This window comes from Acanthopagrus latus, chromosome 12 (genome assembly GCF_904848185.1).
Source record: "Acanthopagrus latus isolate v.2019 chromosome 12, fAcaLat1.1, whole genome shotgun sequence".
Taxonomy (NCBI): Eukaryota; Metazoa; Chordata; class Actinopteri; order Spariformes; family Sparidae; genus Acanthopagrus; species Acanthopagrus latus.
In genome coordinates, this window is record NC_051050.1 from 16,516,076 (window position 1) to 16,535,410 (window position 19,335).

Here is a 19,335-nt window from a genome sequence, read left to right on the forward strand (position 1 = left end):
TAAAATTTGTTATCCCTAGATTTTGCACTGCGTGATGTGATTCAAAAATGGGAAAAACTGTAGCAAATAATTATAAAATGTTTCTAATTGATGTGCTTTACACCTTGATTTTGCATGCGCCTGCCCCAGGAGAATACCAGATGTTTGATTAATCCACCTAATTGTTTTTGCTTTAACGGCTCAGAAGCTTCAGGTGAGAACACTTCTATAATTTATGGACCAAATCAGCCAAAACCAAGGAAGTGGTGCATTACATATCTTGGCTGTAATTTCTTTTAAGCGCAGCATCGGTGCAATTGCTTAACTGTCATCAGTCAACAGGACACATGCACACTAATGTCGTTAGCACTAACAAGCTTGCTGCCGTTGTGCATCATAATGACATTATCAGCTGTTCAGGGGCTGCTGATTTCCATGGTAATGGTACACAAAGTTTTGGAAAATCTGCAACGTGACTTAGCGTGGGAGGAGGGATATTTTCGAAAAAGCTATCTCGAGGCAATTAGTTGACGGTTCTCACATCCAAAAGCAGTGAACTATATAAATTACTGCTTTCTTTTGCAAGCAAGGACACAGAGTGTTAAGATGTTTTGATGAATTAGGTGCGAGCTAAGACAAGACTGCAAATCATCAGTGTCACTTAGAAAAGCCTGTAAATAAGAGTTGGGACAGTCGGATCTGAAAGGTAAGTAAAAGTAAGTAAAATTAATTCATAAAAGCATATTAATAACAGTTCACAAGGACCAAAGTGCTGTACATAGTGCATTCAATAGGTAAAAATGAAAGTAAAAATATCAATGTTAAACAAAAGGTACATAAAACACAGACAACCACATATTAACAAAGATAGCAGTGCAGAGGTAAGACAGATTAATGGGAGAAAAAAACAGGGTGTACGGATGAGTTTTGAGCCTCGGTTTAATGGCAGAAATGGAGGGGGCATCATGTATGTGTGGTGACAGTTAGTTCCACTAGCGCGGAGCAGCTACTGCAAAGGCCCGGTCACCTTTTTGTTTGAGTCTGGAGCGGGGGATGTGGAAAAGGCCCATATTAGAGAATCTTAGGAACCTAGGGGCTGAGTGGGGGTGTAAAAGGTCTGAAATGTAAGATGGGGCCTGACCGTTGAGGGCTTTGAACACCATTAGAACTGTCTTGAAATGGATCCTTTGTTGTACTGGCAGCCAGTGAAGGGATGCAAGAATGGGTGTGATATGCTCGAACTTTTTTGACCCAGTCAGCAGTCTTGCTGCTGCATTCTATTTGGAGGCGTAATATGAGGGACTGGGGGAGACCAAGGTAGAGGGAGTTGCAGTAGTCCAGCTGTGATGTTATAAAAGCATGGATAACTTTTTCCAGATCGCGGTATGATGGGAGTGTTTTATTCTAGAGATAATTATGAGCTGGTAGAAGCTGTTCTTAATTGCAAAGGAGATTTTCTTATTAAAGCATAGCTCAGTATCAAAAACGACACAGATTTCTTGCAGAAGGTTTTGTGAATGGGGTTAGATACCTAAGTCAGTACGGATGGGTTTTTTGGTTTTGGAGGGCCTAAAGATGATCACTTCTGTTGCATTGTTGTTAATCTGGAGGAAATTATTCCCCATCCGGTCATTAATTTCCTTAAAACACTCTAGGAAAGTCTGAAGGGAGTCTCTGGATCTCAGTGGGAGATGTAATTGTGAGTCGTCGGCATAAAAGTGGAACTACAGGTTGTATTTTCTAGTTATATTTCCCAATGGGAGCATATATAAACAGCATAGGATTGGATCCAGGATGGACCCTTTGACCCAACAGGACAGAGAGGTAGAGGACGAGGAGTGCTGACCTATGGACACAGAAAAGGACCTATGGGTGAGGTAGGAGGAGAACCACTGCAGAGCTGAGCCCCTAATGCCAACCCACTGATGGAGGCGGGCTAGAAGAGTGGGGTGGTAGACGGTGTCAAAGGCAGCACTGAGGTCTAATAAGACTAAGTTGGCACTCTCACCTGTGTCTATCTTGAGTAGTAAGTCATTTGACACTTTCAGCAAAGTAGTTTCAATGCTGTGGCGTGCTTTAAAGTCAGACTGAAAGGGCTCCAAGACACTGGCAGAGTTGAGAGTCATGTGCTTCATAATATCTCTTAGATCATCAAGGGTCACTGGTAAAAAAAATATCAAATATAGCTTTAACAGCTGGGGGACACGGTAAAGTGCTGGAAACAGAGTGGGTAAAAGACAGTTTGATGTTTTCTATTTTATCAGTAAAAGAACTTTAAAAAAGTTTCACAAATGGCTCTGGACGTTTCAACCTCTGGGGAGAATTTGGGTTAATAATTGAGTTCATGGTACTAAAAAGGATTTTAGGTCTGTGGGAGTGTTTGTTAATTATATCTTGAGAATGTTTGGCTCTGACTTTCTTAGCCGCTGTCTGGAAGGCTGCTAATGAATTTCAGAAAATGTCAAAAGAAACTGTAAGTCTGTCCTTGTTCCATTTCCGCTTAGCTCTCCAACAAGCCTGTCTGAGAGAGCAGGTTGTGTCATCAAGCCAGGGTTGTGACTTTTTAGGTTTGGGATGTCTGAGTTTAAGGGCAGCAATGAAATCTAAAATGTTAGAGCAAGATGTGTTAAATAGAGACTCTAAGTCAAAGGTAGACATTGTGTTTCATGTTGGCGCATTGGTGCCGGTATGAATATCTCTTGGAGTGATTCTCGCCTGTGGAATTAGCAGTTTCATCATGACAGGGGTTCGAACTGACTCCTTTTCATCAGATGAAAAGGATCCCACCCAACACACGTGCACACACACGCATGCGTACACACACATAATCGTGCCTTATCCATAAATTAGACCTGCTCATATAATTCAAAACCCAGTCAGACCGCCTGGCAAATGAAATGAGTTCATCTATTCTTAATAGAGAGCGGTGAATTTGTTGCGGCCTCGTTAAAAATGACAGGCTGCCAACAAATGATGCTGGCTGATCTTGACCTTGGCACACCTTCGTTGACTCCCGTTTGTTTCATAATCAAGGTTGCGATTCGTCTTTGTCATCGCTCCTGTGATCATTTGTAACTGCTGAGCTAAACAGTGTTAAACTGGACATTAGAAATCTTCACAGAGAGCTGTGCCTGTTTTGCTATTTGCTGTTATTAAAGGAGGCCCAAGTGACAAGCACATGAGAAATATCCTCCCACAAGGAAATGTGACGGCAGAGGAACAAAAAAACAACTGTGACAAGACCAGTACATAGAATTAGAAACAACGGTAAAAGATGACTCAGTGCTCATTATACAGTTTGACACCTAAAATAAGGTACAGTGCAGAATCGCTACTTCAATAACTGCTTGGCACCAAACACTGCATGTTGCCCTTGGCAAAATATGAGGATCTCACAAATTACCACTCTAAATGAGAAATGCCACTTGATATTTCAGCGCAAGTGTGTATGTGTGTGTACTGTTGTGTTTTATGCAGCCACCTGGGCTGCTAGAGCCACACGGAGAGCAGTTTGTATCTGACATTTTAATATAATGCTCTCTAAAAACAGAGACACTGGGAGGTAAACCGAGGCTATGAAAAAATTAGAGGCATCACCTCTTTGACACCCTCGATAAACATTTAGCATGTTGCGTCCACCGTTTGTCTGGAAACAGCCACGCACAACTCAAATGAAAACTTATGTACACAAGCTGGTGGATCCTCAGCCAAGAGCCCGCACATTATTTGACAAAGGACTTTAAAGCAAACAGCTGCTGATTAATCACGATGGGTCTAAATTACTGGCTGCCTCTCAACCGGGTATGGAGCTGGATGCCCAGTAGCACTAAGAACCTGCTTTGCATGTACTTGACAGCTGCATGGACCACGTGCCAATTCTACCCATTTAGCTGCATCTTTCGACTCCTTCTACAGTCGCCCAAAAATAGCCTCCATACAAGACGTGTTTAAAGTTCTATCATACACTCCAGATCAATAGTTAAATCATTGGGGAAATGATTAATAGTTTATTCCAGCTTGTCGGTGTCATGGCAGTCTTAATGACTAGCATTTAATTTAGATATCACCATTTAATATTGAGCCATCACAAGCGGCACAAATGAAGAATTTCCAACATCAATCATAAACTAACCCAAGCTAAGGCTCCCACAGTGACTGCAACTCGCTACTCCCCATGGTTGCATAATGCATAATCAATACTTTGCTGTAAGGCTTTTATTGCGCACATTACATTCCATACACCATGTACATAGGATACATAAAATATACTTTATTTTTTTTATTCGGTCCTCATTAGCTGTCACTAACATGGCTGCAACACCAAGTGGACAAGATACAGCAGCAGTTGCATGTTTATATAATCAGTGCAATAACCTTATTTATACACTGTAAAAAGTGATTTTTCTTATAAAATATTATTCATGGAAGCCAATTACACCAAAATTACCCAAGTAAAGTAGACCAATAATTTTACTGTAAATTGTTCAAATGTTTAAAACTTAAAGGAACATATTGTAACTTTCCTCCCTTAAATGAAGAGCTTCCAAATTAATTTGATGGTACAGTGTCTTGTAACAGGGTGAATGGTGTCTCTGTCTCAGCCACTGGGCCCCCATCACTTGTTTCTGCACTGTATAACTTCAGTGAGAGGGTAGGATCACAGCGTTTCATACATATTGACCAACACATTAGGTTGTCAGGACTTTTTTGTTCATAGTTGGCACCTACATTTCATCTGACAAATTGTTACAGAGCTGGGATTTGTATTAACCAAATCACACAAAATGCTATTTTGTACATAATGCTGCTTTAAATTTAGTAGTCATATTTATTTGGTTATTCTGAGGTAATCTTTAAAGATTAAACTTACGATAGGTATGGTAAACTTTTTAAAATGTACAGTGTATGAGTATTTTCTAAAGCGATGAGTTTTGCTGACATGTAGTATGCAATGAAAAGTTAAAAGAAAAATCACCACCATAATTCATTTTATTAAAAAAAAATATTTTAAAGAATAGTTTATTCTAAAATAATACAGATTTGTATATTTTAATTGCCATAAAAAAAAATTGAAAACTTCATATTTCTGGTAGATTTTTCATTTTTTTTCATCTACTTGCTTTTTTGTGGTTTGTTTTTTGGTAGTTTGTCAGTCCCGCACCCAGCAGAGTGATAATCAACAGAACCGGGTACCTGCGGGCCCCAGTACAGTTTTGGGCTGGTAAATGGGCTGTCTTCACATTAAAACACATATGCTGGTAACATATCAACCAACAGTAGCTGCAGCGGGGTGATGAATAACTGATCCCCCACCAAATTGGAAAAACGTACCTAGACCCAACCATCCTCTAAAACAGAGAGCAAAATGCAAAGAGGGATAGGGTAAACGTTTTATCTATTATATAGAGAAAATGGAACAGTATGCTGCCATCCAATACATAATGGATGTATTCCATGCTGGTGGACAGTTCAAGAACTCAGATTGCTGAAATAAGTAACATGATTCAGTTCTGCAAGATTAGTCTGCAAAGTAAAGTATGATTATACAGTAGGAAATGTTGCGAACAGCATATAGGAGACAGACATAATCTTTAGCTGTTAGTTGGTTAGTTAGGTTGGTTTCATGAACTGTATACTTTCTCAATCTACTGTGCAAATCTTTAACTTTATTTCAGGTTGTTTGCATTATGTATGTATGTTAATTCATTTTCCAGTCACAGAGCTGTCAGTGTGGTGATAATGAGAGGTAAGGTAAGAAAGAAACAAAAAGGTGCTATTCGTTATGTGTTAAACACAGTTTTTTTTCTGAATTGTAGAGGTTACAGATGGTGTGACTTTGGAGTTCATGACGATGGAGCCAGAATATTTTTGTCGATTTTTACATCTGACTGTCATTTGTTTTGTCAGTTTTCTTTGGTTGTGATGGATTTTTATTGCCCTCTGGCATCATCGGCAGCGCAGGCTGCTCTGCATAATTTAACCCCCCTGGCTGAAAGTTAGACCTATCTGCCTCTGCCTGTAAAGTCTGAAACAAGTCCTTGTTTAATTGCTTTGCCAAAATTAAATTATGAAATGTAAGTTTCCAGTTCTACCTGGATAGCGCAGGTGAACTTTAAACAAGGTCAAATCTTTCCAAACCACACACAGACTTGAGAAAAATTTAGTTTTTTCTATTTGTAATAAATGCAGCAATTCATTGTTCAAAATTGATTCAACAAATGTCTCTTTCTTATCGTTTGTCTTCCAGCAGCTAATACATTCTTTTCCTCTGTGTGTTTCTCACTCATCCTCTGAGTTCATATGCAATGTTCTTGTTGTTGTCAGTCCGGCGTCTTTCCTGTCTACAGCAAAAAAAACAAACAAAAAAAACAAGGAAACAAACTCTCCCTCCCACCATGGTTACATAATTGAAATGAATCTATACATTATTAAAAAAGCAATGCTTAGTTCTCGGATGAATTCTCGGTTGTCAAAATAATCAACAAATGTGATGCAGGAAAAAGGGAAGATGCGACAGTTGGCATGAGTCATCCGAATTGGAACACTCCCACCGACTGTTCTTTGTTCATCTGTCCATGGTAGAAATAAAACGGAACAGTTGCGTGATTGGGTTGTATTGTATAGCACACTGTTGCACCATAGACAGGTTTTTGAATACTTCTGGGAATTTGTTAGCACTATGAAAATGCAACATGCAGGAAGAGAGATTTTGCACCCAGGGTTGCTTTTAAAATTTAAAGATTTCTTTTTCTTTTTCCTACTTTTCTTTTCTTGTGTCTGATTCTGACATTGACAAAGGGATTTCTCATGATGTGGGTTTCCAGTCCTGTCAAGTCCACTGTGAATAAAAACCCCACTCTGCAGCTTTCAACCACTTTCAGCTCACTGGTCCGTGTGGTTGGGTTTCAACAGCTCTCAATAAACCCTTAAATAAACCGTTGTCAGCCGTGTTTGTCGCATGAACTTGCGGGTGCCGGGTGTATGCTACCTCACTCGGTGCAAAAATGATGGTGCACTAAAGAGCACACTTGACTTCTTTTTTTTTTTTTTTTTTTTTTTTAAAATGCAATGTAATCCCCCTAGTGGTCAAAAATATTTCAATGCAGCTGCTAAAGCAACATGCGGTATCACTATCTTCTTATATTTGAGGTCTTAGCAGCATATACTTTCTGCTAAATCCACCCCAAAAATCTCCTTCAAAGTTCTCCATACACTGTTCACCAAGGACTACACAAAACAGCACAACACGTCACTTTTAAAAGGCAACACAAATTGTTCCATCAGCCGCTGGAACACAGATCGGGGGCTTGCCCTTGGAGCACCTGTCTTGTAGTTGTCAAAAGGGAGACTGATGTGTGTGTGCACACATAAGTGTGTGTGTGCGTGTGTCCAGATTGTGGGAGTATATATCTTGATCCGCAGCAGCTGCCCCTCAAGCACAATGACACGCACACTCATCCGAACCACTTTTTTGTTCAAAGTAGAATGGAGTCAGATCTGCTCTATTTTCAGACTGAGCCAGGTCCTCTTTGTTTTTTTTCCCTTTCTCTTTCTGTCCCAACAATCATTTCCCCTAATCACGTTAACACAGTTGATATGAAAAGTTGAACAGACATTTAAATTTGGGGTGTACTGAAATGACATTTGTGAGGCAGTTTGTAATCATATTTCCTTTATTAATGGAGTTTTTCTTTATGGACGTCCATATCCTTATCTCACTGGCATTCCATTATAATTCAGAGTGCCTGTTAAAAAGGACTAATCATAGGTCTCGGGGCCAACATTTTTTATTTTTTTTTCTCCCCACAGAACATTAACTGCTGCTTTTTGACAGCAATGACTGTCATGGACTGACAACCTCACCTCTACATGGACAAAGCAAGGGTCCATAAAGTGGAGAAAACAGGTAAATTAAGTCTTTAGGGCTGAACGTCCCTTTTCAACCAGAGAGAATATGCTTAACAAAGGAGGCGTAGTTGATACACCCGTTGGCGTCTTCCTGTCCGGCCATCAGCCTGTCCACCTCATCTTCTGTCATCCTCTCTCCAAGTGTTGCCAGCACGTGGCGCAGCTCTGCTCCCATGATGGTGCCATTGCCTTCCTTGTCGAAAACCCGGAGCCCTTCCACAAAATCCTCAAAGTTGCCTTGATCTTTTGCGCGGGAGATGTGCTGCAGCATTGGAAGGAAGGTCTCAAAGTCCACCATTTTAGTGCTCATGTCCTCCGGCCGTGGCTTGCCCAGCACTTTGAGCACATCTGCATTGGTGGGGTTCTGACCCAGGGCTCGCATCACGTCCCCGCACTGGGCGTAAGTGATCTTCATCTCTCCAGTCGGTGTGCGGTCAAACAAGGTGAAGGCCTCCTTGAACTCCTCAATCTGGTCGGCGCTGTACTCAAGGGTGATGCTTTTGGGATCAAATGCGGGCTCCTTGGGCGGCTCTGGCAGCGGCTCTGGAGGAGGAGCCGGCTTAGCGGCTGGAGCAGCATCTTTCTTAGGCTCCGGCTTTTTGGGCTCAGGTTTCTTGGGTTCAATCTTCTTCGGTGCCATGTTGTTAAGGGATTCCGGGGGTGAGCTGCCACTTGCTGCGAAACAAGCAAGAGACTGAAGGGGATTCAGTGTGATTCCCAAGCACAGAGTCACATCCTCTCCCACAGCTTTTATATGTGCTTTGTCTGGGGAGCAAGATGGCAATTTCCACCAGCACACCTATAAAAGGAAGAAACCCGAAATAGATTCCCATAGCAAGTGATGTCAACATTCAATATTGTTCTCAGCTGCTGTCATCTAGCCGACGGGGCTATTTGCTGTCATTAGCAAGGGTCCAGTTGCATTAGGCGGAAAATGTTCTGTCTCTCTGATGGACAAAGGGATCAGAGCCCAGCCAGTGTATCAGCCCATGAGGGAGAGAGACCAAAATAGCTTTGCTTTGCTAACTGCTGGCTGTCTGGGAATCACTGCTTTCTGGAACAAAGCTTTTTTTTTTTTTTTTTTCCCCAGTGTACTGTTGTAACAACATCACAAATAGTTAATTATTTTATCTAAGAGATCCCGGGATGGATGAGCACACTCCGGGACCTACTATTATGTATTATTTATATAATAAGAGAGGGGGAATTCTCTAAGAAAATAACGATCGGGCTGACGGGAATGTATTAAACCTGCCTTAGAATTTATGTCATAGCTTTATAGTTTTCTTTTAAGAGACAAAAGGTCTGCCAACGCGTTTGTCAATGAGAGATGTGTTTGGATAGTATCGGTGCTCAATGATACGTTTGGGGATTTTGGCAATTTCTCATTTCCCCAATAAATGATAGCTGGCATTTTCCATCCTGTCGCTGAGTGGCTCAGAGTGTTAGAGCATATTTAGGGAACCTGGCAGGCTCTCAGAGATCCTAAAGGGACTCTTAATTAATGCTTTAATAAAGGGCTGATGTACTTTAAAGGTCAACCAGCTGAGCCCATAAATGTTAAAAATACATCCAGTGCCAGTATCAACTGTAATACAACAGGTATGTTGTCTGCTGCAGGTGCCTGACTACAGCGATCAAGGCATTTCCAGTTATATTACTGTATAGATAATACAATAGATACAAAATATTTGTTTATTCTTTTCTATCATTTATCATTTTTTCTATCAAAATAATTAATACAAAAGGGATACTCTGAAGACATGAAGTAGCCTGGGATCATTGGAGAGGCAAAATCACGTGCTCACCCTATTTTGGGGGAAAAATACAGAAAAAAAAAAACATATAGAAATCAATGGGGACAACTGTAATCCTGTTTGAATTGTGGCATGTCTTACACATACGATGCTTGTCAATCTAAAGCGTAGTTTTGCATATCAAGAACGTTTTTTTGTCAAGATGGTACAATATCACTTTTTTTAGTGTAACAAAACCGATTAGCAAATGACTTTGTCTTGTTCAGTATACGCCAACAACACCAAAATGGCCGTCAACTCTGCACAGAAGTAAAGATAAAAAAAAGAGGTGAAAATCACAATATGTTATGTTACCATCAAACCTAAGGAATATGGTGCCATGATTCAACAAGGTTAGAGTGATGACATAGAGCTTAATCCAAGAGTAACATGCGCGTTAATGCTAAATGTACAGCATGTTGTCCTCTGTGATTGTAATGTTAAATTATATATACCCTTGTATTTAATGGTTTGCCTACCTTGTGATGTTTCTGTCAGACAAATTTTAGACACCGGTCTGACAATGATGCATTTATCAATCCATCTATCTACAAACAAATTTGACCACTGAAGTAATCTGAACTAAACTTCCTTTGTTAAGCTAGCAAATATACAGGACCAGCTCTACAAAGTTTCGTTTATGGGTTTTGGTGGACATTAAATGAGACAACTGCACTTGTACAATTCATGAGTGTTTAGCCTTTCTATTGGTTCCCAACAACCATTAGTGATGATAAGTCTGATTTGACTCAAGCAGAATCAAAACAGGGTGGTATTGTTCCAAAATGTTATTTACGTTACATTTACTCATGCTTGCTTACTCCCCTTTTCACTTCATACAAGTCATGTGATGTTTCTGTGGAAATTAAAGCAAACTGGTGACCAGTTTTTGGATATTTGCAGAAATGTTACACATTATATTATGTGAAAAAAAGGCTACTCAAATGATGGGCAGCATCCTGTGTGCTTAGAATGTGCCCGCTGTCTTTATGTTCCCATGCCCAACTCAGTAAACGGTATAGTATATCTTGCATGGCTACAAGGTGAAAGGCAAGCAAGGCAATTCCATTATGTGTCGTGTATATAAATATATAATATGTCACTTGGCTTTATGTAGATGACTGCTCTGTAATACCCTCCAGTGAATGATAAATGAACCAACAAAACATTAATTTCATTTATTATAAGATATGCTGTTCTGTGCCACAATTTTAATCACAGAAAACTTTAATTTTATGCACGCATCACAGTTTATCAGGCTAGTTTGAGACAGCTCAAGCCTGTCACGCGATAATCACATTTACCCTTCTCTGTCTTCATGCCAGTCCCCCTTGATCCGTCAATCTAGAGCCTGGAGTCCTTGGACAGTGTAGTTTAAGTGTGCAGATGTGTGTGTGTGTGTGTGTGTGTGTGTGTGTGTGTGTGTGTGTGTGTGTGTGTGTGTGTGTGTGTGTGTGTGTGTGTGTGTAGCTGTCCTTAGCCTTAGATCATTATCTCCCTTGTCTTTGCTTTTGAGGTCACATGGCTACTAAAAACTGACAGCTAATTTGTCGTCTTTTGGTGGGCATGTGGGTCTGTGCACATTCGTGTCTGACTGAAACAAAGAGTGAGACGAGCGAGAGAGGCCCAATCATTTATCTATACTGAAACTCTATGTTTGTAACATTACAGGCATTTCCCACGTGGGCACTGCTGAGTAAAAATAAATGATGGAATGGTTCGGCCTTTTACCTCATATGCTCGCCTCTTTACTTGAATGGGTCACTCACCGGTAATAACTGTCGCTTCACCCACCAAAAAGGATCAAATTAATAAATATCAACCTGTTTCATGATGGTACCGTGTGCTCACAGCCATATAATCCTCTCACATTCACGATAACCTCAAAGAAAAACATGGCCTGTTGGGTTGTCACCTTTGAATTCCAGCCAAAGGAAGACCCCTTTCGAACGCACCAGTTCGAGTAACACAACATCAGACAGCAATTTCACAGAGAAACAAACAGTTGCAGTCAGTTTTTTTGTGGCTCGAGCATCTGAGCACATCCGAAGCAGGAGCTCTATCAAGCTGTCACTCGTGGGTTTCCGCACAGATGCGACGCTGGCTGGATAGGTCGCGCAGGGACAGACTTGTTATTGTTCCTGTTTTCCGTCAAAACTTCCTTCGAACAAGGCTTCAATCAGTCGTCTGCTGCTGCAATGATTGAATCAGTCGATTACTGCTTTCAGCGTCTGACTGGCAGTAATTTCATTGGTCCCTACACTTCTTCTTTAAAGAGCTGTCAGCCGTCTGTACATGTTGACAAAAGCTGTTTTATCTCCAACCTTAAAAAACACGTTATTTCTTACCCCTCGTTTTTAAAAGCTTTACTTAAACCTGATCAGATTTCCACTCACTATGTACTCTTGTACAGGGATATTCAGACAGAAACAGTCAGTTTCTGATCACTGCTATATGCACATGGCGGTCTTCAACTTGAGTGACGTGGCGTTTAATAAGGAAAACAATCAATATAATTAAAAAACATGAAACAATACAACTGAATGTCTGATACCGGGCAGCGCTGAAGATGGGAAAAAAAAAAAAAAGTTCATGAAGGCGTAAACCAAATTGAGTTCTCTCGTATTATATTGAGGATGTAGTCACTGCAGATGTAATAGAAACCCATAGGTATGAAAAAGCGACATCGGATGACATTACATTCATACACGGCAGGATTTGATTAAAACCACGATATGACTGATACGAAACGATATTAGACTTCATGTAAACACACTTTCTGCTCCTGTTTCTGATGTGGCTCACTCGAACACGACATCATTTGTTTGAGTGAGTCGCATGTCAAAAAAAAAAAAAAAAAAAAAGTCTACTCCTCTCATCTTGAATTGCTTTATGAATACCGATGCCCTGATGCAATGATAACCTGTGTGAATGTTCTGTGGCGACATTGTGCTCCCAGGCCTTCAGTGTAACCACTAATGGTTCTTCTGAACTTAATGTCGAGATTAAGAAGTTCATTGTTGGTCCGCTCTCACTCCCGGCGTGTTAATTACAGCAGCTCAACACATCCAAGTTTGACACTTTAGTTACCATCATTTCTGGAAGCTCCCCTTTAACATAGAGGTGTAAAGAGGAAGAGAAGTCCAAGTTATGGGATTAGGGGTGATTTGGGGAGTCATACAAAGGGCTATCTCAAAAGAGACCAGGTTCTCATTTCCTGTGTGTAACAAAGTAGCAACATTTTATGTTATGCTGCATAAGTAAATGAACTGAAAGTTACATAAGTGATGTGACTGAATGTTAACACGAAGCAGGAATATTGCCTGAATCTAACCTGGTAATTTTTGTTCCTAAACCTAACCAAAAAGTTTTCTGCCCAAACCTAAAAAAGTAGTTGTAGGGTGTTAACCTCACCAAGTATTTTTGGAGCCTAAACCTAACTAAGTGGTTTAAGGGTGTAAACCTAACCAAGTGGTTTAAGGGTGTAAACAATGTTGCTGTTTATCTGTATTTTTTAAAGTAATCAATATAATTCTTTTTTATATTTACAATTGGTCAAATGCTTATGTGTGATACAAGAGATGACTCATGCTGATGATCCCACAGCAGGGTTCTCCCCAGACAATGGAGCGGTGGTTCAGCGCTGCTATACTGCTAGCTCAGCGCCACTATACTAATTTTCAATGTTAGTTGCTTTGTAGCGGGTGAGGGTGACATACTCTAACTCACACACTCTCTCTACAGCTATTCTGAGATATTTTTGAGCACTAGGAAAAATAAAAAAAAAACTAAACTGTATCCACCAAATCCCTCCATATAGGCAGTCATTTCCCTCTAAGACCATGTGTTAACTCATGTGTGGTTGAGTGTGTGCTTGCTGCATGACTGTTTTTGCAGGGGTCTCCTGAGTGGTTGTTTATATGTGTGTGACCAGGCAGAGAGAGGGTGGTCAAAGACAGCGAGCCCTTAATCCCCGAGATAACACAGGGAATGAGGGCAGGCAGACCACCGGTCTGCTCGGGGCTAATAAAAGAGCATTTGAGACAGCGGTTACATTCCTCCGATGGTCCAGATGGGGTGTGACTCAGACTTTAAAGATTCTGTGTTTTGTTAAGTGGCTAAAAAGGGAAGCAGCCATGAGCCCCTTTCTGTCCTCTGGAGCCCCACTGACTGTGGGTATGTGGAATCACATAAGAAAAAAACAGAAGAGTCAACAATTATTGATTCTCATCTGTCATGTAATGTCATTGTCCATAGCCGCTTATCCCTTTCCAAGGGGTTGTGGGGTGTTGCTGCTGGAGCCAATCCCAGCCTTGTCTCAGGGCGAGGGCAGGGTACTCCCTGGACAAGTCATCAGCTCATCGCAGGGCCCTCACTGATGAGCAATGTGGGGTTCAGTATCTCGCTCAAGGACACTTCGACATGCAGCTCAGACCTGCCCAGAGCCGGGATTTGAACCAGCGACCTTCCGATCACTGGTCGACCTGCTCGACCCGCTGAGCTACAGCCGCCCCCTGATTCTCATCTGTATGAGATTAAAAAATAAAAAAAATCTAAAATTTCCCAAAATCAAATCTGTGTCTCCATACTAAGAGCCATCGTCTTGTCTTTCACCATACATGTTTCGCTATAAATACCATGATTTCACGGAACCAGTATGTTGAAAAGAACTATAAACACCTTGCTGTTGACCAATGGGATTCAATGATGTGTTGACAGTGTAGAATTTAGTGCTGAAACATTAGTGCCTCCTCTCCTACAGCTGCTGCTCCAAAGCCTTTTTCATAGCAACCTCCAGAGACAGAGCACTTGTTGGACTCTCAAGCTAATCTCAAGGCGGGAATTCATCTCTGTATTTTAATGGTACCCTATAGAATGCAGTGAGCAGCCACACAAAAACTTTTTCTTATGTGTCCAGTAATAATGATGTGCTGTTATAACGGAATGACTGTTGCTGGGAACCAGCTTGCAGACATCTGTGTAAACAATTTAATTAAGACCATGTTTGATGAATTATAGCTGGTGAAGGCACTGCCTGTTCTAATACTTCAGTTTCTTAATTACACCAGACATCCATGTGTTCAGTCGCTCTGCCTGCCCCATACTCTTCACTCCCCCCTCCCCCGACCATGCTCACAATGATAGAAATTGAAAAACTACAAAAGGGAAAGTGCATTTCACACTCTACTGAAGCAAAGCAAGCAATTTGAAATTAATCAAAACACAATAAGTTTACAACATGATAAAGAGGCACTGTGTATGAAATGAGGGGAGTCAATTTGTGATGCTCAGCCCTGTGTTTTATATCGCAACGGTAAAAGAAATGGCCAAGAATTGTGTCAGGACCCAATTACATTTAAGGTGAGAATTTTAAAATATTTACATTACAAAGCAAAACACGTCTGAATATAAAGTCTTGGTTTATCCTTTCGAGTAAATGGAATTTGCAAATGCTCTTTTCACAGATGAAGAACAAAGCAAAAAGCCCTCACGCAAACACAATTTTGTGTCTTTTGTGTGGACGGTTATATATAGAGACGACCTTTGTCATTAAAAAAAAAAAAAAAGAACACCATCGGTGAAGCCAGGCATTGAATGTCATCACTCGTAATAACAATAGCACTGACTTAACCCACTGAACCTTGAATCAGAGAAGAGCACATTTCATGGGTCGGATTATCATATGGGATTCAGACAATCGGTGTATCTCGTTTCCTCCAAGAGGCCCATCGGATTCATCAGCACAGTTTAGAAACCAAGGCAGAGGTGTATTCAAGGACAAGCGTCTCGATGAGACAGTGGAAAATGCCTTTTGTTGATATCACATAAGTGACCTATATTGACTCAAAAACATATCAGGCAATGGGATAAATACAAAGGTGAGCTGGTTATGTTGTCCTGTAGCCAATTGTTGGCCTGAAGCCACATATCCAACCCACCATTTCTACACTGCAGGCATTGATAGCGTTCAGGCCTCTTTTCTTCTCTTTTCTTTCATGTATCTATACTTTACTTCGGTATTTATTTTTCTGACACCTTTTTTACTTTTAATCCCTAAATTTTGACACAAATATTTGAACTGCCATCTTACGTTTTCAAAAACAGGCCTGTAACTTTATCTTTAATGCATTTTAGGGGAATTCTGGATTCATGACATTTAACATCCCCAAAATGATTGTACTTCATGTCCTGGAAATGATACAATTACCTATGTCTCTGGTGTGTTATAATTATATGATTATAATAATATGATGTGAGGTTCAGTTAGCTTTGCACAGAAATGGCCTCAGGAAATTCTCCCCTCAGAGGAATACTTATTACTTTCATACTTTGAGTACATTACAGAGCCTGCACTTTCTTACTCTTACTTGAGCAAAGCAGTCGAATGAGTACTTCAACTTTTACCAGTCTTTCAAGGATCTGTGCCTCTACCTGAGTAAAAGCTGAGGTTCGTCCATGGCACAATGTAGATGTGATTTTAAATTGCAGCGCTTCTTTGTGACAGTGCATGATAACTCAGTGATTAAAAAATAACTTTGATATGCTCCAATAAACTCATCGGCTACATTGTCTATATTTGTTTCATGTGAGTTATCCATAGGATACCAAAGTCTGCACCAAACAATAGCTGGGGGATCACAGTGCACATCCCCACCCCCCCTCACTCAGAATGAACACTATGCCTCTTTCTCAAAAGCTTGGCTGGGAATTCTGACAGGGAGATTAGGGAAGTTTCCAAGCTATTCATACCCCCCACCTCCCCTCCTCTATTCTCTACAGTGCTTGGCTTCGTGGCAGATTCCTCTCCTGCTCAGCTGGACTGGTCTATTTCCGATGCGCCTCTGATGCCGTGTTTGGAGCGTGTCTCTGAATGGCTTGTACCTGTTTATCCCAGCAGCACACAGGCTTATGAGATGTTTTCCTCGAAGCTTACCAGGTGCTTTTCACAGCTGGAATGCCTGTATGTTTAATTCAGACCTCTAATCCTCGCAAAAGTGGACAAAACATGTCTTCGGCTCGCTTTTCAGTATCTATCACGGGAAAAACGTGGACTCGGAAACTTTGCCTTTTTTTGCATCTCTTCCCAGTTTACCCAGGAAAAGTGGGCTGTACTCACCAGTAATTCATCCTGACTCAACAGAAAAGACACCAAAGCACAAACCAGAATACATATGATGCAGAAAACAGATTTGCTTCAAGCTGTGAGAAAAAAAACAGCTGGCATTATCCATAATGCAGATGCTATGTCAATAAAAAAAAAGGCTGCTTGAAAAAGCATTTCCTGTGACCATACAGTGATGCTTTGGCAGCTGGTGAAATATTGACACGATGCATCATTGTTGCGATGCTTCTGCAGCAGTTATATCTAGATTAGTTTGGTCCATATTTCACTCCCAAGCTGGGAGGTGGGTCAACGTTTTGTCATCCCTTTTTTTGTTTGTTTCTTCTTGTGTCTAGTTCCCCATTTGTGGGACTAGTAAGGGAATTCTGATTCTGACACCAGGAACAATGGCTGCTCCCTCAGTGCCAGCTAACAGGATCAAATGAATATAAATAACAAGTAGCTCAAGATGGTTCTTTGTTTGTCTAATTTCAGATTACTCTGCAGGGGTATTAGAAAAATATGAGCAATACTGAGATAAAATGCTTTGATGTTAATTGTAATATCATTCAGGAAACCATCTTGTGATTAAGTATTGCCTTTTTTCTTTTAACATCTTTGAAAGTCTGATGAGGCCTTTTTCCAGTCACAGATTACTTGTCCTTGGAAAATAATGATTTTGGTTTATAAGATGTCATTTATTGTTTAAATTAAAAAGGACCAGTCTGTGGGATTTATCGGCATCCAGCGGTATGGTTGTTGATTATATCCAACTGAACACCCCCCTAATCACACCCTTCCCTATGGTGTCAGGTAAAAACACAAAGAAACAAAAGGAAATGGACCCTCTCTAAGGTAACAATAACACAACAACTCTTTGTTCCAGGTGATTTAACTCTTTGAATAGTACATTACATTTCAGCCAACAGAATAGAAATGATACAGCATAATGGGCCACAAATATTGAATTGGAAAAAGGGGAAAGCTTTTGGGAATTTAAGATGGATTTTGGTGGCGTGAAACAACATGAATCGGATTAGAATAGACTAAGTTTCATCAAGTCCTGCTCAGCTGAGAGACTTGGAAAGTCTTGAACTCGCAGCTTCTGGTGCGGCAGGCGCAATGAGACAAGGTCAGTTGCTCAGCAACAGAAGACACAAGCTTGCACATAAGCCGGTCATTGACAAATCTGGGGCTTCGTCCAACAAGACCAGTGGCTCTGTCCAGCTGTGGATGTGACCACAGAGCAAGATGGAGCATATTTTATTCTTTCACGGTGGCGAGATTATTTATCAGACTGTGGCTGAAACTTGTCAGGAAATATGTGGAGTGACGCTTCTGAATTTTCATTCTGTTCCATTAGCTATTTCAACAAGAATCCTCATTTGCCGCAGTAGATGTAGAAACACTACACATGGGGCCTTGAAGTGAATGTTTCTAACTGCCTTCAAAAAGACGGATGAGCAGCAAATGACAAAAGAGGGGAGAGAGAGTTTTGTCATATTCAGAAGAAATATTATATTTGTCTGTATTTGCCTTTGGGAAGTGAGATAATAGTGGTTTTATTATCTTTGGCTTGTTGAACAAAGGCGTGTATATCTGATCACACTGCAGCAGCAATTTTCTATTACTGCTTTCATTTCTAAACAGCTTATCCTACTGTATGCAGAGTTGTGAGGGACTGGGTCTATTCCTGCATGTGAAAGACAAAAAGGTACACTCTGGTAATGTTGCCACTCTATAACAGGGCTTACACCCGCAGACAAAAAAAAGCATTGCCCTCCGTGCCTGTTTTGAAATTAAGAGTTTCCAAATATATTTTAGTGTGGGAGGAAACCAAAGAGAACCCGCAGAATCCAACATTCGTGACAAGAAATGATGAGCGCAAAAGTGTGAGCTTTGTCTTGAAAAGTGGGCAGCCGACCCCCCATTGTTCTAACACCTACCATACGAGAGGCATGTCAGGTCAGCGCTGATGTGACTGCAGCTGCGACCCACGACTGATGGTGTTGTGTGTGTTTGGGGGTAGGGGGTAGGGGTTTACGCTGCTTTCAATAGCACTAACATTAGCTCACAGCAGAGGATGTCATACAAAAACCTCCATCTCTATTCCCTCTGTACGTGTTAACTTGTTCAGACAGGCTGTTATGTGTCTCTGTGGGCTTAGTGTGTTGAAGTGCCTGTGGCTCCAACCATCCGAGCATCCAATGCCCATTGCATTTGCAAAATATCTCAACACATTTTAAAAGGACAACACTGATTTGGCCTTAAAAGGAAAAAGGTATTGCAAGTCTAATATCAACACACCCGGGCATCAGGAATATGCTGTGTGTTTTTTTGGTGTATTTCCTCTGTCATACAGAAATACAGATATGGATTACATTAAAAAAAAACTGAATAAATTTCACAATACCAAATTTTCTTAAACTCAGAGTTCTAACTTCAAACTTAGAAGTAAGACTTTTGTCCTCTGACTTAATTTTTTTAAATTTACACTCAGAATTCAATTCTCAGAAACGGTCAGATTTGTGAATAAAAAAGTCTGAGCCA

The 19,335-nt window shown here is 40.7% G+C and overlaps 1 protein-coding gene across 3 annotated transcripts in view; it reads right to left on the bottom strand.

Moving 5' to 3' along the window:
- The window catches only part of LOC119030205 (myosin light chain 4-like), a 451,755-nt gene that overhangs the window by 385,429 nt on the left and 46,991 nt on the right, over window positions 1–19,335 (bottom strand). Inside the window, exon 2 of one of the 3 annotated variants that reach the window (XM_037117626.1) lies at window positions 6,601–8,562. The exons of 1 other annotated variant lie outside the window; for it this stretch is intronic. In XM_037117626.1, coding sequence (XP_036973521.1) covers window positions 7,919–8,562 — 644 coding nt within the window. In that variant the 3' untranslated portion in view covers window positions 6,601–7,918. Of the gene's footprint in view, window positions 1–6,600; window positions 8,582–19,335 lie in introns of those variants that run through there. One more of the 3 variants, XM_037117627.1, reaches the window with a different exon arrangement.